Source organism: Grus americana, chromosome 4, assembly GCF_028858705.1.
Source record: "Grus americana isolate bGruAme1 chromosome 4, bGruAme1.mat, whole genome shotgun sequence".
NCBI classification, from domain to species: Eukaryota; Metazoa; Chordata; class Aves; order Gruiformes; family Gruidae; genus Grus; species Grus americana.
The window spans coordinates 80850682-80875564 of NC_072855.1; the positions used below are offsets into that span (position 1 = coordinate 80850682).

Here is a 24883-nt window from a genome sequence, read left to right on the forward strand (position 1 = left end):
GGTGTTACACAAATTGAAGAAGCCACATTGACAACCTCGGTAAGTAATCACTTTTTATATTTCTTAAAGATTTTCCCAGTGCGTGGAACAGGACTATTTCATCCATGGCTCAGTTTTTAAAGAAGGGTTCTCAAATAATTTTACCACACAGAAATCATCAGGAGAGGCCCTGAACTATTCCCCTGGGAATAATGGAAGGGGGTAAGGAGGAAAAAGAACAAGGATGTGAAGTCTTCTTTGGGTAAGCACATTTACATCTTTTCCTGAATGTGGACCTTATCTGCCTTTTCCCCTCATAATATCATTGTGATTTTGGAATGGGAAGATATGCCTCTGCTTGTTTCAGGGATTTGTAATTATGACACAGTATTGTGCCTTGAGCCAGCAATGTACCCACTGCATTCCCATGCTGGGCTTCAGGGGTGGAGTTACTCTTCACGGGAATGTTTTAAATATCTCATTGCTAGTAAGCAGTTTCTTGATTTCCAAAGGTAAAATAATTTGCCCAAAAAGAAAATAATGCACACTGAGAATCTAGAAGATCTGTATGGAGAAACTATGTGGTTCTGTGCATCACATGGGTAGATTTTTATGAAAAAATAAAACACTGAGTTAAGCAAACCCAAAATTTTGCAGAAATCATTGCTTGATCTATAAATATTCATGCCAGGGTTCAGCTAAAAGAATTTCAGTGGTCCTGTGGGCTGCGAGAACCCTTTATCCGTTGCAGTAGCAAACCAAATTCAGCTTTGAAAAAAATACTGTATCTCCCATTTAAGATATCTCAGATTGCTGGAATCCCTTAAATATTCTTGCCTTTCTTTTGATTTCCCAGGGTTTCAGTGCTCAGATAGAAGAGCACGTTCTTTAACATCATTAATAAAAAATGCTTCATGGCTGTGAAAAGTAGTTATGATAAAAATGGCTTTGCATGACTAGAGAATTGCTGTCTAATTCTTGTTCTTCTGTATCTATCTCTGATTTAGAGACAACGGACCTGGTTGGCTTCTTACTTAAATTGGAGTGCATCCATCAGGATATCCTCACTAAGAAACAGAAGTCACAGAGCAGTTAAACTACTTTAGGTGAGACAAGGAAGAGGTCTCCATTCCACTGCTTCAGCAGCCCTTGAAAATGTACTTAACGTGCTGCAGGAGGAGGCATCTGCTTGTAAAAATTGTCACGACGGCTGCTCCCGACCAAAGGCCAATATTTTATGGTGTAAGGGAAGGTTTATGCTCTCAGAGAGAGAATTCTCGTGGAAGTTCTTTTCCGGGGGGAGAATTCTATTGCTGCAGTTAAATTAGCCTTCAAAAATGGATTCTAATTATTTGCTCTGTTGCCTGTTGTTTTGGAGAGATGATGATGAAACAGAGCTAAGAACACCACTTTGGAGTGGGAATCTAAATGAAAACAAGCTGCCAGAACCATCTTTTTTTTTTTTTTTACTGCCTGGGTGGAACCACAAAAATGCTAGTTTTCCAAACAAATGTGAAATGTGACCTCATAACCTTTCATAAGCCAGGAAAAAAAAAAAGGCACATAATATCAAAACACTGTTATTGCAATTACAATTACAGGAAATGGTATTTATAAAGGAAAATGCTTTAGTCCATCTTAGCAGGAAATCCACCTGATGGTCTACTTGCTTTCTTTTAGAGAAGGCATTATTTGGATCAGGCTGATGACGGCAAGCCGCCAGCCCCATGATTTGGAAGGGCGAGAGCAGAGGGAACTCGCTTAGGACTTTTGAAAACATGAGTGCTGCTGGCAGCTTGATTATGGTTATGGGACAGGAGCCCTGTATCGCAGAGGCTTTCCTTCCTTTTGTGCAGGATGAAGGCCGTGGTGGAAAGCAATTAGCACAACATGCATTGCATGGAAAGCCCCTGTTGCAGGTATCTTTGCCTCCTGCCAGCAGTGCACCAGGACGCGATTGCGGATGGGAAGGTGGAGCAATAGTGCCCACTGTCTTTTAAAGCAGAAGTGGGTACATCAATTTATTTCTTAGGAGTGGCTTGACCGTTGTTAGTGGAAGCCGAACTGTATTGAATTACGGTAGAATCTGATCCATGTGAAGCTTAATTCAGTCTAGAGGCAGTTCGTGTTCCCTACAGGTTTTCACCTAATCATCTTGCTAAAGAATAGCTGGTTTTCTGCTTGTTTTCCAGAAAACCTTTTAAAGATGCCAGCTCCATCGAGACATAGGCACTAGCAGATCCATCCACAGCAGACAGGAAGACTTCGGCCGTGCCAGTGGGAGCTTGTTTTGCGAGCAGGAACGAAACCGAATTATTTTCGGATACATTCTTCTCTTTCCCGGTAGGAAGCCTACGGCCACCAACCCGGTGCACTGGGCGAGGGCCTGCCGGTCACAAACATCCCCCTCCCCCGGGGCGAGGTGCGGTCCCTCCCCTCGCTCCCGCCCCGCCACCGGCCGCGGAGCAGCGACTCCCCAGCGCCGGGACCCCCGTCGTCTTGCGGGGCGGGAGGCACCGCGGCGGCGGCGGCGGCTCCTCCCGGGCCGTCGGCAGGCGGGGCGAGGCGGCCGCCCGCCCCCTGCGCCCGGCCCGGAGCCTGGCAGCGGCTGTGGCGGCGGTGGCGGCGGTGTCCTTCCTCGGCAGCAGCCATGAAGTCGCTGTGCCTCGTCACCGTGGGGGTCCTGGCTATGACGCTGCTCATCGCTAGCATCTCCTTGCTGGTGGCACACGTCTTCCAGACAGTGGTGGACCTGCAGGTGAAGCAGGTGAGAGCACGGCCCGATTCCCACCCCAATCCCTCCTAACCGGTTTATTCCCTCTCAAAATAACCCTGGGAGGACAGGGAGGGGGCTGGCGGGTGGCGTTGTCAGGCTCCCTCCTTGCACCGGCGGTGGCTGGGCGAGGGCAGGAGCATCCCTGGGCAGTGAACGCCCCTCTGCCCTGCACCACCCGGCTGGGCTGGGGCTCAGGATGGAGCTCAGGCTGCACTGGGCCTCGGCTGGGTAAAAGTTGAGCAAATATGAGTAAAAATCGGTTCTCTTGAGGCGGCGTTACTGGCTGTGGGGCAGCAGCTGTAGTGGGGAGCCCTCTCCAGACCAGCAGCACACGAGATGAGCAGGAGACACTTAAAGCACCCTTCCTGTTTTGCCATTCCTACCATAGATTTCTGGCAGCTTTCATACAGTAGCTTGTTCTGCTGCTCCATTTCGTGCTGCCTCTGGAGCACAGCCAGAGGTGCTATGGGCTGAAACACGTGGTAGTTGCCCAGGCTGGGTGATGACAGTGAGGCGTTTCACCCTGTTGTTAAAGGCTGCTTGCAGCACACTTTGGGGACACCCATCCTGGCATTGTTCTGAATGCAGAGCCCTTCCCTGTTCGTGGTCTGCCTAAGCTTTTCTTCCTCTTTCATACTGGCTCTTTGCATTTATCTGGTGGTCCAGTGAGAAGGGTCAACTGTGTTCGTGTTAGTACCTGCCTTAAAATACCTGCAAAGCATGTAAATGAACCATTATTTATCTACCTAGTCTGAGAAATATAATTATCTTCTCTGTTAATCTGACAGAGAAACCAAGAGTGCTAACAAATGAAGGGATGTGACCAGTGCTATTGTCTTACTGGTGACCAAGGTCTGCTGATCCCCTGTAACGTCCTAACCAATGTGCTGTTCTTTTCTTTGGGGTATTGACAGGAAGCATTTCCTCACATAGAAGCTGTATTGTCTTAAATTAAATCAGTTTGGTTTAGCGAGTGCAATTTTAGTTTGGCGGTCAGCTTAAAGCAAGTCGTGGCACTTTGAAGTGTGCCTGTAAACTTCAGGGGATGGCGAGAAAAAAAAAAGAGGCTACCATAGAGTAAGCTCTCGTGCAGCCTGCCAGTGTGTCAGCTGCTCTTCAGGAACTACTCACACAGCTACTCCTACAGCGTTTGTTCTCAAGTACGTGCCTCTGCTGTGCTGGAGCATAGCATGGGTAATGGATAGTTTATCCTGAAGTCATTTGATTGTCAGCCCATACCTTTTTTAGGCAGTCTGAAAGGCAGGTGTGAAGTGATGTGAGTGTTAATGTATGTAAAGTTGTATGCAAACCGAGCCAAATCAGTACAGCTTTGCATAGGCGTGTGCAGTTCCATCTCGCAGATCTTAGGTCTCTTTGGAAAGGAGTCTGTCATCCTCTGCATCACAGCAGAAGTTCCAGTTTCAAGTCTATTTCATGCTCTTATCAAAAGAGCAGCGGGGTAAAAAAATGGAGAGTGTAGGTCTGTGAGGAATTAGGCGTGATCCTCCTTATGCGTCTTATCTCTTAGCTACATGCTCCTTACCCTTAATGGTTGATTATGTAAGAGTAAGTTGGTATTCGCTCAGCAGGGCTTTCAGTAATGCAGGATAAAGTTTCCAGAGCTCAGTCTTTTCCTGCTTACCGCTCTTCAGCTCGTGCTAGCATACATCGGAACTGCACAGAATCAAGCATCCTGCTCCCTGCGCTAGCCGCTGGCTCCCTCCTGGCCTTCTCCAGGAGCCACACACACAAACTGCAGAAGTACTGCCTTCAGCCCCAAAGCAGTGTGCTCCCACTCACTGCTGATTCGGCTGCTTTCCACATGTGCTTTATCTCATGTGAGCTTTTTCTCATTCGTGCATAGTCTAGAAAGTTGCTGTCTCTTGTGTAACCACGTGTGCAGCTTAGAAAATCTTGTGCAAATAGACAAATCTCAATTTGCCTTTGAAATGTGGCAAGACTTGAGCTTTTCCAGCTCTCTGCGGTCCAGGGCATTGAACATGAAATGTTATCTCTGTGCTCTGGCCCTTCTTAGCCTCCTCAACCTCTCTGTCATTGGAGGAATTGCAGAAGGGGCAAGAAGTTGCCCTTATGCCAGGTAGTTCATGTTCCTTTGAGGGCTTTCCAGCAGTCCTGAAACAGAGCTGACTTCCTGTGAAGAGCTGTCTTTGCAATCTCAACTACAGCTGAAATAGAAGACCGCATTTTGGAGCAGCTGAAGCTGCTGTGTGACCGAACCCAGGATCTGTGAACCACTGAGCATGGGTCAGCTTTCGGTAGGGGGTTTGTGTGCTGCATCCTTTCAAGCCAAAGGCAGGGTTCTTGGATACAGAAGGAGTGTGGGAAGAGTAGGGAATCCAGCCTGGTGTTGGACTTCACATCCCCTTCAAAATCGGCGGGCAGATGTGTAGCGACAAGGACAGCGGGAGCACCTTTCCTGGAAGGCATTCAAACCTTGTCAACTTAGTCTGGTTTATTTACCAGTCTTGTTGGCTTTTTGTGAATTAGAGTGCCGTGCCAGATGTCTTAACTTGTCCAATATCTGTTCGTTGTCAGGGGCTAGCCCCTGAAACTACATTGAATAAAGGCAAAAAAACTGTAACGAAGAGGAATAAATTAGCTGCCCACAGGAGGAAGGCCTTCCTAGCTGCCAGCAGTGTTTGCCTTATGCTGTACGTTGGTTATATGGTTATTTTGTTGCCATAAGCATGGGTTTATGAATATGACAGCCTTTGATCTATGCACCTAATCCCAAACTTGGGCAATCAGTCCTTTACCTCAAGTGTTTTCTTTATGCCCCATACCTTACACTGATAATTTTAGAAAACACTTAGTCTTCTAACCCCTTGAAACTTCCCTGGACTTTTGTTGCCAGCCATCTCTGGAGCTGGGTTGTCTGGAGTGTTTAGGACCCTAAAGGACAGGGAAAATATTTTGTCCCTCGATTTAGTTTATTCATTGATCTTTTGTTGTTGTTGCTGTTTGATGTGAAATACTAGAGCTCTCAGCGCAGTTTAGTGTGGAGGCTTAGAGGAAGGATCAGTTGAGATGCTCCTTTTGAGCAGACCGTTCCCAAGGTGCAAAGTCAGAAGTCTGCTGATGTTGGTCTGAAAGCTTACCCTGTCACTTGTCTTAAAAGTTGCAATTAAGTTCTATCATAGATGAACACACAAAACCATGTCTTGGAATTAGAACATTTTGTGTTTCCGGGGGGAGAAAAAAAAAATTAATTTTCTGTGTAGGTTCCAAAAACATTCAGTACCATTTCCCACCCCCCCCCATCACTGCCAGTAACAGTTACATTTGGGAGGGGAAGCTCACTTTTTATTTCCTTTGTGTGAAGCATGGTCAAGACAAGGAAACACCCAAGAATGCGACAGCTGCAAATTCAGAACTGGCATGACAAGTCAAGTCAGTCCGAAGGATGCTTTGGTACACTTGAAATGAGAACTTGGAAAGGAGAACCCCCGCTGTGCTTCTGAGTGAAGATAGATCATATTGTCCACTGGTTTTAGGTTGTCATCTTGCAGTAGGTACGCTCTTGCATCGTTCTGAGACAGGATCTCTGAGTCTGAGGCCTCTCTAGGCTGCTGCCTGCAGGACTTGTCTGACTTGAGGTTCCTGAATAAGTTGTGTCTCTTGTTCTTGCATATAAATATATCAGGAGCAAAGGTCTGATTCTCTGGCCTTATGCAGTACAGCAGCAATAACTACAGTGGAGCTGTATCTTTCACATGTTTTAGATTAAAGAGCAGTCCTGTGATCTAATATCTCACAGCCTGCCCAGCCTAGTAGTGAACTCAAGCTTTGACAAAAAACCAAGCAATCCCAGTCATGTAACATCAGATTCTGCTCTGGTGTGGAGCAGAGTCATCAGAGCTAAACTTGAATGCCATCAGCTGAGGGACGTGGACATATGTTTTGCTCAAATACAGGTGCTCATAATTTTCTCTCAGGTCCAGGCTGTGTAATATCGTGATAAATCCAAATATCCCTGGTACCATTTGGTGAAAAATAGAGGAAGAGAGCTTACCATCTTTTATTATTTGAGAGTTTCATGGGAGTCTTTCGGAATCCAGCTCAGAAGTTTATGAATCTGAGTTTACAACTGGGGCTATCACTGTACAGAGTTATAAATAGACACATCATTTCTGTGGGAAATCCAAACAGCGTCATGCAGATCCAGGAACAAAGTCCCCAGATGACTTTGTTTCACTGCCCTTTTGCTCTGTAGCCCATCTCCCAGGGGATCACGTATGATTTGAAAATCTCAAGAGCCTGTATTTAAACCCACCTGCCAGAAAAAAACCTCCTTCATTTCCTTCTTATTAATGCTCTTTGCGTGTAATCTGGTGCATATGTGTATAGAGAGACTGTGGTAGAAACCCATGGTGCATTTAGCGATGCTACATCAAGTTGGGGAGCTGCTTCTTTTCAGTCTAGCTCAGGAGAGGGACAGGGGATGTGGCCTCCCTGCGCATTGTAAATGCGATCCCTCTGTCAATAAGGATAGACTGGAGCCTAAAACTGGACTGAATATGACCAGGGTGCACTTGTGTTTTTTAAACATTGCACGCTTAGACCGAGTAATAATCTCTCATTTTAGTTGCCTCATATGAGAGACATTTGAGCAATAGACAGGTGCCCTGAATACGCTTAGTAGTTGTTAGGGAACAGTTCAAATTCCTAGATAGGGGTGCTTGAGGTCAAGACAGGCAACAGTTACTCCATTTGTCAGTGTCAAGCTTATACTCATTGTGTTTCGTGCACGTGAGAGATGTGAGCTTTATACTATTTAGGAAGGGAGCAGACATTAGTAGTACACTACACCATCGCTACCTCTGAAATAATTGACTTTGTACTGTGGTTATTTGCATATGGCGGAAAGCTATCACGGTCATCTGTAGGTGTCTTAAATACATTGCTGTCTCGCTCCCAGCCCTTTATGGTGGCACCATGGAAATGGTACGCCTGATGTGGGGAGGTTTTCTGTTCCTGATCCTCCAAACCAACGTCAGGAGGGCTCTGTCTGAATACCGGGATGAGCCTCCTTGGCATAGACCACAAGACAACAGGATCAGAAGCATTGGGCTGTGTAGGAAATGGTGCATATGAGGTGCTGGTAGTTCCAAAGAAATGCACAAAGCTCATGAAGCATGTCCAAAATATATTGTGGTGTGCGTGGAATAGATGGTTTGACATTCTCAGAGGAAAGCAGTCTGCAACTGCTACCAGCTGGGTTGGCTTTCATTGCTATTCAGCAATACTGCTGTCATTCCAAGCTCCTGCCAATAAGTTTTTCTCTGAAACAGTCTTCTCTTTATCTAATCATTCAACATTAAAATCTACATGGAGAGAAAACAGCTCCTTAAGTGGGAAGGCCAAGAACGACTCCTGAGGCAACTGTGGCTGATAAAGTTAAGGCCCCTTAAAGAGTAACCACGAAATGGCAGCTGTCCAGTCTGCCCTGCTTTTGAGCTTGCACTTACAATATTTGACTTGTTTTCTCAGAAGAATAAAAAGAGCAAGTGTTGATGAGACCCATTTAATTGCAAATTTTGCCCCCCCTCCCCTCCTTCTGCCTACAGGTGATACAATTTTCAAATATATAGTTTTCTTTGTGCTTACTCCTGAAAATTCCACTCTGCAAGCCAGGTTTCTCTTTAGTACCACAGTAGCAGTACCAGTGTTATAACTATATGAAAAGCCTCAATTGTGGTGGTGGTGGTGATGCTTTTATAGCTGAGGTGAATTTTATCAAAAATGGAACGGTAATAAAATGACGGGTTGAAATCTATATTATATGTTGCTAATGGAGCTACATACAGGTATGGTTGTGACTTTCTTTATAACATGTATATGCTGGTAGGTAAGGGAATTACTGATTCATTACTTAAGTGCTTCTGTCATAAAATAATGATTAATAGCTTTTCTTTTGTAGGTCCATGTTTTATTGGTTGTAAAATACCCTGACAGTCCGTGGGTCTGGAGATGCATGCGCTGTCATTGCTGTAGGAAAGCAATTAAAGACAGAGGGCAAAGAATCTTTGCCCTATTCGGAGACCTCAGAAAGGCATGAATCTTAGTATGCCTACATGAAAGCAATTTCTGTCACTTCCAGGTTTTCCTCAGTGGCCACTGAAAAACAAAGTCTAATTGCTTCGGAGACAGAATCTCACAGCTGTAGTGGAATCTGACATTCTTAGGCAAAAAAATCATAAACACAAGGAATCTAAGCTTCTTTTCTGGCCTTGCTCCTCCTAAGAGGTCTCTCTTAGGACCTCTTGGCCTCCCACTGTTGAATTCCACATTTATCTGGAACGTTGGCATGTTTCGTGGTATCTTACACCGGGTTAGGATTTTGTTGACGCAGAAAATGCAACACGATCGCTGTGTAATAGCTGATAAGTCTTCATTCTGAAAAACGTCAGGCAGAAATGTTTATGGGAAGAAGTGGAACAACAAACCCAACAAGCGTATGCCACTAGCCTGCGAGCCATCGTACCATGTGTCCGGTCTTGTTGATACTTAGTGAGATGCTTCAAAGTAAAACATATCTATAAACATTTGTAGAATTGAGGTCTCGAATCCTATTGCCTGTGCTTGTTCTAAGGGCATAGAATTCCTCTCTTTCCTATAAATATCATACAGCGTCTATCATTAACAGCTAATCTGTCTTTCTCTTGTTTCAGGGAACAGTATTGAAAAATGGCACGGAAACCTTTGAAGCCTGGGAGGATCCTCCTCCACCAGTCTACATGCAGTTCTACTTTTTTAACGTGACAAATCCTTTAGAAGTGCTTCAAGGCGATACTCCTCTTGTAGAGGAAATAGGGCCATACACCTACCGGTAGGACCATTTCACTATTTTCACATTTCACTAAACCTGTTGTATGTGAGGAAGCCAAAAAGTAGGATCCAGAACGCTTGGCATCCCATTCTAGGAGAAAACCTAGCTGTTAATGTGTGAGTAAAAGTTTATTCAAGGAAGCATGGTCATACACCACCCAGACAATTACAACTAGACTGACACTTGGAGAACCTGCCATCAGTTTCAGATTAAGCCAGTGACTTCTATCAGATTTGGGACAAGATTTTGCTTGTGTGCTGCTGTTCCTCAGCTGCTGAACACAGAGGAAGTTGTTTGCATCCTGGCCTATCTTATGAGAGAAAAACCAGTGACTGGTTGGGTGATGGTTGAGAGTCTGGAGAGAGGAGTGTTGCATAAAAGCGTGATTCATGTCTTCACTCAGAAATTATTTCCCAACTGAAGTTGCATAATTCACATCGGTACAAATGTGGCCAGAAAACCAGTTAGAGAGTGGTACTATAAGGATCTTCCTCAGCCAACTCTCACTATAAAACCTACTTAGATTCGGACATATCTACCATTTTTACAGGCAGCTGGACTTAGTAAGGCCACGTGCAGTGTTGGAGCTTATCCAGCCTCTTCAACTCTCCTGCGTAGTATGGCTACACACTGCACAGTCTGAGTCTGCTGCATGTGGAGAGATTTTAAAGTCACCTTACAAATGAGTTTTCATTTAGAGCTTCCTTCTGCTTTGCTGCACGCAGCAGTGTAAACCAGGAGCAGTCTTGTGGCAGGAAGCGTTACGGTTTTTGAAGTCATGGAGGTATAAGAACCACGGCAAAAAGGTTGATTTCTCATTGTCACTCTCACTTCTGGTCACGCACGCTCATTCAGACCGGGCGCCGGCTCAGTGCCAGGAGGAGTTGTCTTTACCTGAGCTGCAAAATGATCAGAATCTGGTTGTTAGCAAGTGAAAAAAAATACTGCAGAATAAAAGGGAGAGCCTTTGTGGTAGCCTTGATCTTTGCAGTATGTCTTGCCTTTCTGTTTCTTTCCTCCCACACCTCAGCTTTGCTTCATCCTCTGCCATCAGTCTTTTCCCCGTCTCCTCTGTATTTCAGTGTCTGTTCAGCCTTGGCAAACTACGTGTGGTTCTTTGGCAAAATACTTTGTATTAGATAAACCAGTAGAGCTGGAGAAAATATACATAAGCTTTCAAGTTCTCAAGCTTTTCTTCAGGTCTCTGTAGTGTAATGCTGATAATTAGTCAGCAGTGCATCGTCTCTGTCAGGAGGATAAATAGGGCCAGCTCTGTGTGTAATAGAGCTACATGAAACACACAGTCCCATGCTTGTCTGCACCTTGGTACTCAATCCCCTTTGCTAGCTCCTTTTTTTTCCCTTTCCTTAGCTCCGAGTGTCTTCTGGGTGTCAAGCGTAGCCCGGTTCGTGAACCTCATCCACGAAAGAGTTCAGAGGGATGAACAGGGCTGGTGGCGTAGCTGGCTGGGTTGGTCTGTGCCCCAGGGGAAGCCCAGCCCGAGCTGCTGGTTTGTGGCTCGCTGGGAGAGCCTTCCCCTGCAACGCGCGCCACGGGCTGGCTGTGAGCGAGTCTGGCGTTGCAGGCTCTCCCCGAGTTGTTTATTGCGGTGCGAGGGAGGGAGGCTGCGCATTCCAGCGCCGAGTGTTTCAGTTGCTTCTGGCTTGTTTGGTTAGCCTGATTTTGACATGTCTGAACAGGATTCGATTGTGCTGTGCTCTGTCTGGTAGAAGAAAGATGAAAGTTAGAAAGTGGAGTGCTCCTTTCCAGCAGATTTTTTAATCCTTGCCTAGCTGCCGCTGCCGACTGTACCAGACTGTCAGCGGTGGGTAGGGGAAGAGAGGAGGCATGTGGGAGGAGAGGGAGAAGGGAGAGATGTTGCAGACATACTGCGTGCTCGAGCCAGATAATAAATACCGAGTTTGTCTCACAGGCCCCGCGTAGCAAAGCATTAAAGCCTAATTTAGGTTTAGCACGTGGCGGAACAACTAAAATGCCCTAACATGAAGCGCATGGCTTGGTGTTTTTATAAAACAGGGTACTGGGGAAAAAGGCTGGAAGTGAACTGGCCCAGATAAGCGGAGGAAAAAAATCTAATGAGTGACAGCGAGGAGGTGGGACGGCTAATTAGAATCTCTTCCTGCATATTCTTCCTGCAATTCATAGTTCTGACCAGCATACGTTGTAAACCCAGTGAGTGCAGAGGTAGATTCTGTAACAAAAATGTAGTAGTGCTTGTGGTTTTAAATCCCGGAAGTTGAATTTGCAGCATATAAAATAATTAATTATAAAGTGCAAGCTGCTTATCTGCCCAAACCTGCTGAGTCCCAAAGAACACTTGAATATTGTTTGGTCTTGCACACATTTACAGCTTTTTGTCTTTAACATCTGAGATCCTCCGACTCGTATCCCTAATCACGGAGTATTATTTTCCTCTCTGACCCTTTTAGAGTTGGGGAGGCTTCTCAGGTTAACTCGGGCCTATTTTAGGGAAGGCACTTGACAACTGTCCGTTCCCATCCCCTCAGTTCAAGCCCTAGGGTATAAAGCAGATGGCTGTACAAGAGGCTCTTGCCAAATCAAGCTGGAAGTGTTGCCAGACCGAAGCGTTCTGAAGTGGTAGGGATGCTGAAGAGTGGTAGATACGCTGTTTGTGTAAGGAAGATGGGAAATGGTTGGTTTTTAACAAGAATAGTTTCACGGGCCTTTCCAGTTTGCTTTAAATTCGAAAGACTGAACCGGACTAATGCCGCCTGTCATGAAGCTGCATTCATGGATCTAGAGTAGCCAGGATAGGATCTAGGATCTGAAATGAATGAAAAACATCATAGCATAGGGTCTTGCAGAATATTTCACCTTCACATCTTGGGACTTAAAATTTACACAGGAAGCAAAGCAATGTAAAAGTCAACAAACTCTTGAGTGAGCGTAGACTTATATTCTTGAGTTGAATTCTTACAGTAAACTTAGTGCATTTCACTTCATGTGTATGCCAAAAGGATCATGCCACGAGCAGACAATCTGCCATTTCCCTTTTCGAGTTTGCTGAAGACACATGTATAGCTCATTTTGTGCCTGAGCCAGCCAGTTCTGCAGAATTGTATGTTTCTTGTTTGTAAAATGGTAGTGGCAATTGACTGAATTATGGTCATGACGTGCGTTTCAGGATAATTAAGATCTGACTTCCTCATCAGGCCAGCAGGTAGCCTGTGATGTTTCATGCCAATTGTACTCGTTTGTCAGCAATCTTGAGTTTTATGCTGCTTGTCTGAGTGCTTAGAAACAGAAACAGTACTGTCTGAAATTGTTCTCTTTCCTTGGAGGTTTTTAAAGACAAGGCAGAAACGTAAAGTGCAATTAACTTGCGGGGTGGCGTTTTTGGAAGCAGCCTGTGAGGTCTGATTCAGCTTGCACAGACACAAAGAGGAGTTCTCTTGCTGACAGCAGGAGTAGCAAAAATGAGTCTACTTCTAATGAACTAAAAATCTCACCCTTTACGTGCTCAAAGCAGTAGAATAGACATAAGTTAATTGCAATTAATCTTATGCATGCTTGTTTAACTTGATTAGAGAACAAGCTCTCTTGTTTTTCAGAGAATACAGGCCACGAGTGCACGTTCAGTTTTTGGACAACGGTACCAAAGTATCTGCTCTGAATCCAAAGACGTATGTATTTGAACCTCAGAAGTCAGTTGGAGACCCTGAGGTGGACCTGATTAGAACAGTTAATATTCCTGCGGTGGTGAGTTCTCATTTGTTTCTGCTTGGAAATCCTCCTAACACGCTTCATAACAAGCAGCTTGTTGCTTCATACTGTCTCTCCCTTTGTGGTAGATAAATGTGATTGAAAAACGAGAGAGGCAGCTTATGTCCGTGGCAGATACTGCATTCAGTTTCGGTTGGATTGTTGTGGGGTTTTTTTATTATGTTCCTCCCTCGCCATACACCTCTGTAGCGTTAGTGCCTCACTCTGGCGCTGAGAGCTGACACACACTTTAGAGAGCAGAAATCAGTCTTGGGTTTCCATGAGTAAGTGAAACTAGGGATTAGTGATGTCCATAGGAGGAACTCTGACTTTAGAATGAGGAAGTTTGGAATGCTTGGGGTTGTTTTTGTCAAAATTGCAAAAATTACCTCCAAGTCTGCATCTCAAACTGAAAAAAAAAAAAAAAATAGCAGAGGAGTTTCAGCTACAGCTGAATGAAAAGGTGCCCTCAGAATAAAATTAAAGTTAAAACACACACGCCCAAACTGTTAGGTGAAAGTACACTGCAAAAAAAGTCTCATTTTGGTGATCAGATGCAGACCATTATTTTTCTTCTCATACAGGGATAGTATGAGAACAAGCAGATCTAAAGCTGTCATACCTTCCAAAGGAAATTAGTCTGTACTGAAATACTTGTTGGTTGTGTAACTAAGCTTTTACTCCCTGTACTAGTTTAATTAACTTCAATTACAGGGTACATTCATTTCTACTTTTCCCCCAGCATTTCCAAAAATGTCTTGTCTGATTTTATGAATGAATACATAAATGCACTATATATAGTAGTAGATAGGACTCAGCTTACTAAAAGCTGCAAACAAGGCAGTCACTGTATTTACAGTTCCCCCCAGGCGTTTGAGTGGTGGTAAGTATTAATCTCTTGTTCAGATTTTTGACTGTGATGTACTGTAACAGGCAGTACTAGAAGAACTACAGGTTGGTTCGCCCAAAGAATATTCCCTTCTTTTGTTTTTGCTTTTTTAAAGACATGTTATAAAATCACTTGTCAGCTAGAAAGGAAATAAATTTTGGTATTGTTTGCATTTTGGAGAAATGGCCATCTTTTAAAAATGGCTTTTAAAAACATAAACCATCACTTCCTAAGGGTAAAAATTTTGCACAATTCATTTAAAATCCAATCTTAAGACTGTGGCAGTTACTGGCATGGAACTGAGCTGGTTGCGTGCCTGTGCCAGGCTGAACGGGAATCTGCAAGAGCACATGCCTGTGGGAGAAAAGCTGAAGAACCTGTTAGCCAGCGCGCTACTTGGAAATAATGAAACTGAAAATACAGTTGAAACATGTGCAATGCTGAAACGTGTCTGTGTTTGTATGCAGCTGGTATTGTTTATTCTACGATAAATCTGACCGTTCCTCCCTTATTCCAATCCCCTGGCAGACTGCGATGGAATGGACCAGGTCAACCCCTCTTCAGTTCGCCACAGAGGTGCTGCTGCTTCTGTACCAAGAATCCCTGTTTACAGTTCGCACCGTTCATGAATTACTGTGGGGCTACAAAGACAGGCTCCTGTCAACCATTCATCTTCTGCATCCTGAGATTGATCCAGTATTTGGTTTCTTTAATAAGGTAACTGGTATGCAAGACTTTCTGATGCTTTAGGTGGGGAATGATGTCATTGCTGCAGAGTTTGGATTGTCATCGCCATCCAGTTGAGAAGGATGTGCTTGGCCTGAGGCCAGGAGGTTGGCTGCAGGGATAGCAAAAGGTCGTTCCCTCTTCGGTTTGGCTGTACCCGGGCCCTGACTGCTGGCACAGCTCTGAGTGTTTTGTCTGACTTCCCTTTATCGGGGATGGGTAAGCTTTCCAGGGGTGGATGTAAACCGTTCCACCATTGCCTGGGCTCACTTGAATAACATCGCCTGGGCTTTGTGCGGCCAGTTGTGTAAACTACTAGAAAAATTTCCTGACCAATTTTCTTAGTAATTGACTGAAATTGCATGTTATTTCTGTGCTGGAGCCATTACTGGCTTCCACAGTGTTTCTGGTTGCACATCATTTTGAGCCGTGGGTCCCCTTGTTTCTTGGAGATCATCTGTAGTGCTCAGGTTATTTTCTGTGGGTTTATTTTTTTTGCTAAGGGCTGTTTTTTCAGTGGCAAATTTCAAAGGAAAAAAAAGGCTAATCTAATGTTATATTTCCTTGACTTGGGAGGTGTCACAATCCAGCCCAGTCACTTTCACCTCATTTATATTCAAGGTGGAGTTTAATGGATTGCGCTTACCTCAGGGGGACTCCATGGCTCCTAGGGTGGATTTGAAGTGATGACAGCTTAAACTCCTGCCGCCTCATCGTAGTTACCAGCCAGGTGTTAAAGAATGAGTGGAGTGATTTAAAATTCATCTGTCTGTTTGCAGATGAATGGAACCGATGACGGAGAATATGTTTTCCTAAGCGGGGAAACGAGCTACCTTAACTTCTCAAGGATTGTGGAATGGAAAGGGAAAGAGTAAGTTTTTCAGTGTGGTGTGGCCTCTGTCAAAACCTGCCCCTTTTCATAGTTTGGATGAACATAAGCATTGTTTACCAAAAACAAAGGGTCCTTTTATTCTGAGGATGGCGGTAGCTCTTTGCAGCTGTAGCTTCAGACCAGCCCCCCAGTATTTTGGCATGTGTGGCATAACTACAAAAGGAAGACAGCCCTGGCCCTTAGAGAGCAGACTGCTGTGAATGCTCCCCTCTGAATCGCTGCCTGCCCCTTGGCAGAGGTGACCCTCTCTCCACTGTCCTCTAGGACACCCATCCCAGCCACCTCTGGGGACAGTATTCCCGCATCGATGCAGCCAGGGTTCCCAGACACCACCCTCCCGCGCTGCTCTGTACCCAGAGCCAAGGCTGGGACATCTTGTGCCGGGGTATCTAACACTTCTTCAGCGGGCAGCATGTGTTAGAAAGACGCCAAGGACCTAAAGCATCCCTCTCCCATTAAACGAAACATCTGTCAGGAGTTACATATATGGGAAGAACTCTTGCAGACGTATTCTTGCTTGCCTGGCGCCAGTTTACAGAGACTATAGATGCAATTTAAACCCATTTTAATCCCCTTTTTTGTTAGCAGAGCTGAGGCAAGAGGACTTAGCGCTGTACAGGTCTGATTCATGTTTGCTCAGACCATGAGCCGGTATCGTCTGAGCACTGCTCAAACATCTTTTAACCCTTAGTCTTTTTGCTTCATTTTGTTCAGGTCATTGAGCTGGTGGACAACAGAGACGTGTAACATGATCAATGGAACAGACGGGACATCCTTTCATCCGCTGATTAGCAAAGATGAGAACATTTATATCTTTTCTTCTGATTTCTGCAGGTAAGGAGAAGAAAATGTCACTCGGACTTTAAAGCAAAGCATTTACGTCCATTCCTCTTGAGGTTTCATGTTAGGCTGGTGTTTTTCCTCCCGTGATTTTATTTAACAGTGTGAGTGTTCTGCATTTATTTGTGGTATGAAGGATGAGAGAGTTGACACCAAGACAAACCAAATCTGCCTCAAGTTAAGGATGCACTATTTCAAAATAAAGTGAAAATTTAGAAGATGACTGGAAAGACAGACTGGACTGCCTTGTAAGGCTAGTAATGAGGGGAATGGCAGGATCTATATGAACCTTGCTCGAAGCTTCTTTCCTCCAAAATTTTCCTCTGTGCCCTGCTGTTTTAGAAAATCCAGATTGCCCTCTTTAGAGATTCAAGACTTGACATAATGCTGTTTGAAATGCAACAAGATGCACAATATCTCGGTGTTTTCTTCCTCACGTTCCACCTTGTCTCCTCCCTTGCCCATTTCCCTGTCTGTGAAGAAGAAAACCGATCTGAAACTCTCTGTTTAAATGAATACAGATGCGTGTTACACTGAATTCAGGACTTGCCAAATTTTTCTGTCTTCCACAACTGTGTTCCTTTCCTTGTCCCTCTCAGTAGCGTGTGCCAGCGCTGTCTCACACAACGTGCTCAAGACTAACAAATCTGGGTCTGGCTTTTCTTCCTTGCAGATCTTTTTACCTGGTGTATGACAGCTCAGGAACTGTTGCAGGCATCCCAACCTACCGCTTTGTGCCCTCTGCTATGGTATTTGCCAACACGACAATTAACCCAGACAATGCTGGATTCTGCGTGCCGCCAGGAAACTGCCCTGGCACTGGTGTCCTCAACGTCAGCGTCTGCAAGCAGGGTATGTTACTAGGCGGTGGAAGCAGATTGGAAGGACATTCGTGGGGAAGATAGTTCTCCTTTCTGTCTGAAATACATGAGGACAGCTTGGTGAGACCTGTAGGGTTATGACTGTGCTCAGTGAAATTGGCCACCAACAAGTGATTGTTCGGTTGTAAAATGCAGTAGTGATCTGAGGGGATGTTCTGTCAGATGCCATCTGCTCCAGCAATTATTTAAATAAAGGAATCAGAAGGAAGTACCAGGATCCATTCTGAACAGCTTGGGCATTTATCCTCTGCTCTTATCCAGGTAGCTGTCACATCTGAGAGTAGTTGAATGAAAACAGTGCGAAAGACCAGTGCACAAGCTTGAGACATGAAGCCGTGCTGATGCTGCACAAGGGAAAATCTGCTTGTTCTGAAGACAAGGAGTCAGAGTGTTGATTCTGTAGCTCCAGAATGGACTTTTCCTTTCATTGTAAATGGAACGGTGGGAAGAGTTTTGAGGTCCTCAAAGACTTCCTCGAGTCCCGCTCTGCCTTTTTTAGGTGGTGACTTTCTATGTTTTCACATTCCAGGTGCTCCAATATTTCTATCAGCTCCACATTTTTACCAAGCAGATCAGAAGTTTATAGAGGACATAGAGGGCATGCATCCAAAAAAGGAATACCATGAGACGTTTCTGGACATCAATCCTGTAAGTGCAGCCTTTTCGCGTAGGTGAATCCAAGCACATGGGTTTAGGTCACCTTCTTGGATGGCGTGTATCGATGTAGTCCCATTGACCTCAGGGAAGCTGTACTAGTTTATGTGGAACTGATCTATTTGTATTTGCTTGTGTAGAGCACGCTTTGCTGGATAGCAAGACTTAAAATACTTCTCCCATTGTGCCTGTGGATTTAGAGATGCCATCAGGCTGGTCTTGATGAGACAAAGGGGTTAAAATATTTCTTAGAAGCAGATGAAGCTACTTTTCCTGTTCACCCTGCCATCCCAACCATTTGGGTATTATCTCACCCCCCCCCAAACAGGATGGGGGAGATAATCAGAAGGGTAAAAGTGAGAAAACTCAGGTTGAGATAAAGATGCTTTAATAGGAAAAAAAATAAGAAAAAGAAACAAAGAGAAACAAAGTCAAGAAAAACAAGTGATATAAAAAAATCCCAGTTGGTTACCACCAGCCAGTCCTCGAGCAACAGCAGCCCTGGCAAACTTCCCCCCCTGCCAATTTTTCATCGCTGAGCATGATGTCATATGGTGTGGGATATCCTTTGGCCGGTTTGGGTCAGCTGTCCTGGCCGTGTCCCCTCACAGCCTCTTGCCCACCCCAGCCTACTCACTGGCAGGGCAGCGTGAGAAACAGAAAAGACCTTAGGGCTGTGTAAGCACTGTTCAACAATAACTAAAACATCCGTGTGTTATCAACGCTGTTGTCATCACAATTCCAAAACATAGCCTGATACCAGATACTATGAAGAAAATTAATTCTATCCCAGCTAAAACCAGCACGACACTGATCTCCACATCCACGCATACAAATGTAGATCGAGGGACAGAGCAAAATCATGACTTGCCTAGTTTACAGAAACAGAGGACTCTGACTCATCAAGTTATGTGTAGCTAAAGCAGGAGGAAATGGCATAGTTCCTCTCTTGAGCTCTGATGCAGACGATGTTTGGTATCTGGTTTGATGCCAGGTTCTTCCTGTTACCCTGCTCCTGCTTACCCATAAAATGAGCTCTGCGCCTCCCCCCGCCCCCCTCCAGACTAAATTTTGCTGCTCGAATGAGGAAAATATTCCTGTGCATCCAATTGCAGCTCTTACTGTAGTGGTGGTGTTACTGTGAGAAGTGTTTCACGCTCGCTGTCTCTGTGGCCATACGCTCCCATTGACTGTGGTCAGTATCTAGTTTTCACCCTTCAGAAAGGTTTGTCTCGTGGCTGAGATTGCAGTCTCTCTGCAACAGAGCTTGGGAACCAAACAGAGAGGTGTAGGTGGAAGCCTCTTCCAAAACTACAGTGGATCTGGAAGAAAGGGGATCTTACCCCAAGTGTAAGTTTGCACAGCACAATGGCACCTTTATCTCTGCTGCAGCCTCTTTACATCTTAATTAAGAGGCAGACTGGAATGTAGGTATATGAGTTACAAGAGTATCTTGGTGAAGGAAAATAAATAATAACACCAAGCGGGCCTTGCCTTGCTTTGTCAAGTCCACACCAGTGTAAATATTACGTTGTATTCTCCCGGTTCGTATTATTTCACATTTACTCTTTTTTTTTTTTTTTTGACACTGATTTCTTTTATTTCCCAGCTGACAGGGCTTGTCCTGCAGGCAGCCAAGCGGATGCAAATCAATGTTCACGTCAGAAAATTACCTGAATTTTTGTAAGTGTTCTCTGCTACTGAGCGGATATCTCAGATCTGGTTTGATATTCAAAATTAATTTGTCTGCAGTGTTCAGATGGAATATTGGTTGGAGAGAGCAAGTGAGAGAGAGAGAAGTCGAGTCAAATCTCAATTACAAGTGGTAGTATCCTCTCTTCTCACAGATGAGTAGATTTTGCAGTTCCATCTGCAGAGTAAAGACGGTTTCAAGAAAAGCAAGACAGACAGGTTCCACGTGGTGCTCGTGATGGCATCAGTCATATCACACTGGTTTCTTTGCTGAGAGAGAAGGTCTCCACAGTGCAGAGCTAGAACTCGGAGAGTGGCTACTCACTGCAGTGAGGACATGCCATCCCACGCTTCACAACTTTTAGGAGACAAAAATATTGTAGTTACCATAATTTCTCAGCAGCGGTCACATGAAAACCAAATGAGAAGGCATGACCCCGGACAGAGCTGCCCGTGCTTTTCCCTGACAAGCACAATAAGTAGACCAGGTGGTGTGTCTCACAACAGCAGGCAAGTCCAATCTAAAACTCAGGATCTGATGAGCTGCAGGGAAGTACCTTGCCTGTGATACGATAAAGAGAAGTCTTTGTACTGCAGCTTTGTCAGTCCCTGCAAATGGGAACAGTGTACAGTGCCAAGGAATGTGTGAGTAAAATGCCCCATTTCTTCTTTGTTGCAAGCGGGTTCTGCCTGGTTTTCTGGGTGTTCCAGTTTGAGGGGGATGTCCCCAAACTGCAGCTCAGTTGTGGAGAAATACTGTTCCCTTCATCTTGTGTCTTTCTGACATGTCGATTTTCTTGTCACCAATGCTGTGTGGTAGCTGTTCTTCCTACTCAGCTTCTGAGCTGATGTTTATTGGCCCAGCTTTGTTATATATTATAACTAAAAAAGAAGTATTGTATCTGCCCAATCCTCTTGCGAGAGTTGGTGATGTTTCTTCAGAGTAGCACCACGCTGTTTTCTAGCGCTCAGGAGCTGTTAACGTTAGCGCAACTTATGAGTAAGCTGTTATTTCATGTGTGCCAAATGCTGGGGGTTTTTTGCTGCTATGCACATGTTGCTTGGACAATAGTTTCTGTGTTTTACAAACATGAGTAACCTTCAACATCAGCTTAGCTTAGCATTCCTGCTGACTGGCACAAATCTGTCATTCAGTCGGTTATTAATGAGCCTCTTATGGATCCCTCTCTCTCCTCACCAACTCCCAAAATATGCCATTGCTCCCAAAACAGAATTTATTCTTCGTCTTGGAGATTGAGGTTGTTCTATTCTGGTAGGGAGGTGAAAATTGACAATAAAAAGGAACAGCCCAGAGATATTTTTAAGGACAGTTTCCTCGTTCATTTTTCCATTACAATCTGTCTTCAAAACCCTCAAGTTGAAAAGTTGCAAAATCATAATTATTAGTTGTTGTTTTTTTTACACAGTGAAACAGGCAACATCCGAACGCTAATTTTCCCAGTGATGTACATAAATGAGGTAAATATTTTTGTTATTTCTTTGCAGTGTGTTTATACTTGCAAGAATAATGTCTTGAGCTAACTGGAAAAGGAAATGCTGTTTTTCTTGTTGTTTTATACAGCGATAGGTAGGAAGCTATTGCTGTTTCTTAAGTAACATCCTCCTGCTGCTTGTTGACCGTAGAATTAAGTTCAGCCCTGCAAAGCACTGTCAGTCAGACAGGCCTATTAATTCCAAAGGTATTGGCCATGAGGAAGAGGGATGCTCAGATGAGGCGGCTGGTGTTCACAAGATGACATCTTTTTTTTGAGTCATCTTTTGTGAATATTCCTCTGCTGTAGTTGGATCACTGAAATAAGTGAATTCAGGGAGGACTCTAGGGGACTCGTTTCGATGATGTACACCATTATTCCAGGCCTATATTACTCCATTTCCAAAATGAGAGTTAAAAATCACTACTTACTTTTGAAATGCAGACTAGATGATCACTCTGGCCACGCGAGGAGAGCTAAGAATTCTTAGAGGGAAATTATCAAGAAGCAATGAAGCAGAGGTGGAGAGTTGTGGGAGTGTTGTTTCCCTACCCTTCACAAAAGTGAAGCGGTCTAATACAAAGGAAGAACAGAAATAAATCTTTTTTTTTCCTCTTTATCTCTCTCTGCTCCAGAGCATTCTGATTGATGAAGTATCCGCCAGCAAACTCAAGCACGTCCTGCTGGAAGCCAGTGTTGTAACCGGAATCCCCTTCGTAATCATGGCTCTAGGAATTGTTTTTGGGATTGTTTTTATTGTGCTCGTGTGCAGGTCCCGGGGAGTAAGTGAAGAGGTAAGGAGCATTTGAATTTGACCTTGCTGACTGTACATCTGCCTGTATTTGATTTTCTTCTTGTTGATTTTACCTGTTCAGTGTCTTTCTGCACACAAACATTTTTATATGTTGTTTTTGTTTAAAATGACCTTTCTAGGGAAGGGAAGTTTTAATAGACTCAGAATAAATGCACCAAAGCAAAGGAATGGACCTAATATAAGAAACGTGGTAAGGCAGGTCCTATCTTCTGTGCCTAATTCCCTTGCCAACAGTAGTAAAAAAACCCAACAAACAGCCTGTCTAGAGGACCCTGAAGGATAAGATGCAAAAAGTCCACCATGTTTGATGGACAGATTTAGTCATCGACAATCTGACAGCGTTCTCAGTAGAAACAATTGCGTCGTGCCGGTTGATTATTTTTCAGAATCATAATGCAAATTTATGAGCAAATAACAGATGAATTTTACAGACAACAGCATGCAGAAAGTTTTAGCCAGACAGTACTAATTTGTACGTCCACTTATGGAAAGTTCTGTCACAAAATGACATGCTGGCATTAAGGTTGCTAGTCACGTTGAAAGCTCATGCCAAAATTTCACCCTAATAGACAAGGCAGCCGAGTTCCAACGAGACAGACTATGAGTCCTTTGGTTAGAGAAACAGACTGGGTACTCTAGTAGGCTGTTTTCTCCTTGTAGTTGCTGTGGTTTTAGCGTGGTCTTGCTTGTATGATGTTTCCTAAATGCGTTCTAACGGTGTGAGAAAGCACCCTAACATCTACCTTCAGAGCACCCAGCCGCACCGTTTGCTTGGTCTCAGTCAGCAAGACCCACCTGGGTCAGCAGATCCCACTACCATCACATCGCCGGGGGCACTAGGGTGTGATGGCAGCAGCAGCACTTTGGCATTGAGGTCGGCGGCCTCCTTTCCTTGACCTGTGTCTTTGAGCAGCTGATCTTTGGCGCTCTCGGCTTCATTCTTGATTTTCCCTCTGGGTTTCAGGAGCAGACGCTCTCAGAACTGTACTTCAGGTTCCTTTACAAGAGAGCTTGGAACTTTTTCCTTTGAGCTTTTGAGCCTGCCTGTGTTATTGGCAGGCTCAGCTAGAGAGTCAAAACTGTCCCATCGCCCGAGGCCCCTGTCCCAGGCATTCCTGCCCCACCTTACACGTATAGCTTCGGACCAGCCCTCTTGCATGTCCCTGAACACTGCACAGGGATTAAAATGACAAAGGGACCGTGTTTTCTCTACGTTGCTTTTGTTGCTTTTCCTGCCAACAGAAGTAATTCAGCTAGTTACAGCTCTCATTGTGATCCCCCTCCCACCAGGGTGGTTATGGTCTGCCATCATCTGTGAGGTGCTAGAGTGAGCCCGAGGTCCCTGCCCAAGCCGCCATCCACGCTCTGGTGCTTTCTTAGTGCAGTGCTGGTTCTCTTACAGGAAATTGTACTTATAAGTAGGAGCCAAGAGCTTTTTCCTTTTCTGTTTGGAGTCTCGGCAAGCCAGCTTCCCCACCGTGGAAGCTCTCTAATGTGCCACATTTAACTTTGTTGTGTTGCGATTATTTTCTTTCAGAGTACCGAAGATGAAAGGTCCCCACTCATCAGGACGTCTTAGTAGATTTTCGTTAACATGTGAGCTTGGAGAACAAACTATTAGAGCTGACCTAATACCAACTACCACTACCCAGCGTTGTCCACTGTGGAGAGACGATCGTGTCCAGTGTAACTTTTTGTGGTACAGAGATGGAAGAGAATCTGCACTGTCATGAAGGGAGACTTTTCCTACCAGCTAAGTTACAACTTTACATTTTAAAACTGCTTGAGATCCTGCTTTTTTCAACCCCGCACTCTCTTTGTACCTGCGCTGACAGCCATAGACGATCATAACCACCGTATCAGCGAAAATAAAACGGCCTGATTGCTAACAGGAACGACACGGGTAACATTTGGAAACGGCCTTAGGAGAGTGAGCTGTGGAGTACCCTTCTAGAAAGACAGCAGGCTCCTGTATCGCCCAGGAACAACGGACAATTTTGCTGTAGGCCTAGTATTATCTTCTCTGTAAAGTGTTACGCACTACTTATTTCCAGTATGCACTGACTGTTTATTATTAATGCCATTGGTCCTTTCGCAAAACTGATTTGTACAACTAATCCAAAACACTGAGTGAAACTTTGTTAAGCATCTGTAGTTACCACGTAAAAAGAAGCCAGTGATTTGAAACGCTTTTCCGTACAGACCTCGTAACTGTTCTGACTCTGCACAGGATCCCATTGCATGTTAGCAATGCGTTTATCCTTAAGGTTTTGGGTTTTTTTCTTCAACTTAAAAAACCAAAACACAACACAACATTGTTCTTGATGGTGGAGGGTACAAAAATGGCGTTCGTTTTTCTCTGGTATTTGTGTCACAGTTATCAGCTGTGTGGTTAATGTGAATGCAGACTTGGCAGTTACATTTGCTGTTTAGGATAAAAGCACACCTCCGTATTAAGGTATGTGGAGGGCCTTGAGCAGTCATAACACTTTTTTTTACTTGTCAAGTGGAAACTTGTTTGGAAAATCACAAAAGTATTTTTTCCCCAATTAAAAGAATATTCTCATTGAGAAGTATTTCCATGAGATCTAGATAGTAAAACATTTTTTAAATGTATTATTGTATTCTAACTAGAGGCATTGGGCTTTGCATT

The 24883-nt window shown here is 44.4% G+C and overlaps 1 protein-coding gene across 2 annotated transcripts; it reads left to right on the plus strand.

Moving 5' to 3' along the window:
• SCARB2 (scavenger receptor class B member 2) lies at positions 1-24806 on the plus strand. 2 transcript variants are annotated; one of them, XM_054823478.1, is made up of 16 exons: positions 7-39; positions 152-241; positions 987-1085; positions 2172-2746; positions 9448-9605; positions 13199-13346; positions 14767-14955; positions 15744-15835; positions 16571-16690; positions 17370-17548; positions 18107-18225; positions 19841-19914; positions 21351-21402; positions 22052-22210; positions 22350-22420; positions 23768-24806. In XM_054823478.1, exons 4-15 carry the CDS (start codon positions 2630-2632, stop codon positions 22377-22379), a joined length of 1437 nt encoding a protein of 478 aa, XP_054679453.1. In that variant the 5' UTR covers positions 7-39; positions 152-241; positions 987-1085; positions 2172-2629; the 3' UTR covers positions 22380-22420; positions 23768-24806. The 2 variants fall into 2 exon arrangements, with proteins under 2 accessions (XP_054679452.1, XP_054679453.1); XM_054823477.1 differs by lacking the exon at positions 22350-22420 and having other exon boundaries at positions 1-39.
• Positions 24807-24883: the final 77 nt, after the last annotated feature.

Excerpts from the sequence above, each read along its gene's own strand:
- SCARB2 (XM_054823477.1), top strand. The coding sequence starts at position 2,630 with ATGAAGTCGCTGTGCCTCGTCACCGTGGGGGTCCTGGCTATGACGCTG. Across the intron at positions 13,347-14,766 it reads CAGTTAATATTCCTGCGGTG|ACTGCGATGGAATGGACCAG; the intron begins GTGAGTTCTCAT and ends ATCCCCTGGCAG. Across the intron at positions 19,915-21,350 it reads AGAAAATTACCTGAATTTTT|TGAAACAGGCAACATCCGAA; the intron begins GTAAGTGTTCTC and ends TTTTTTACACAG.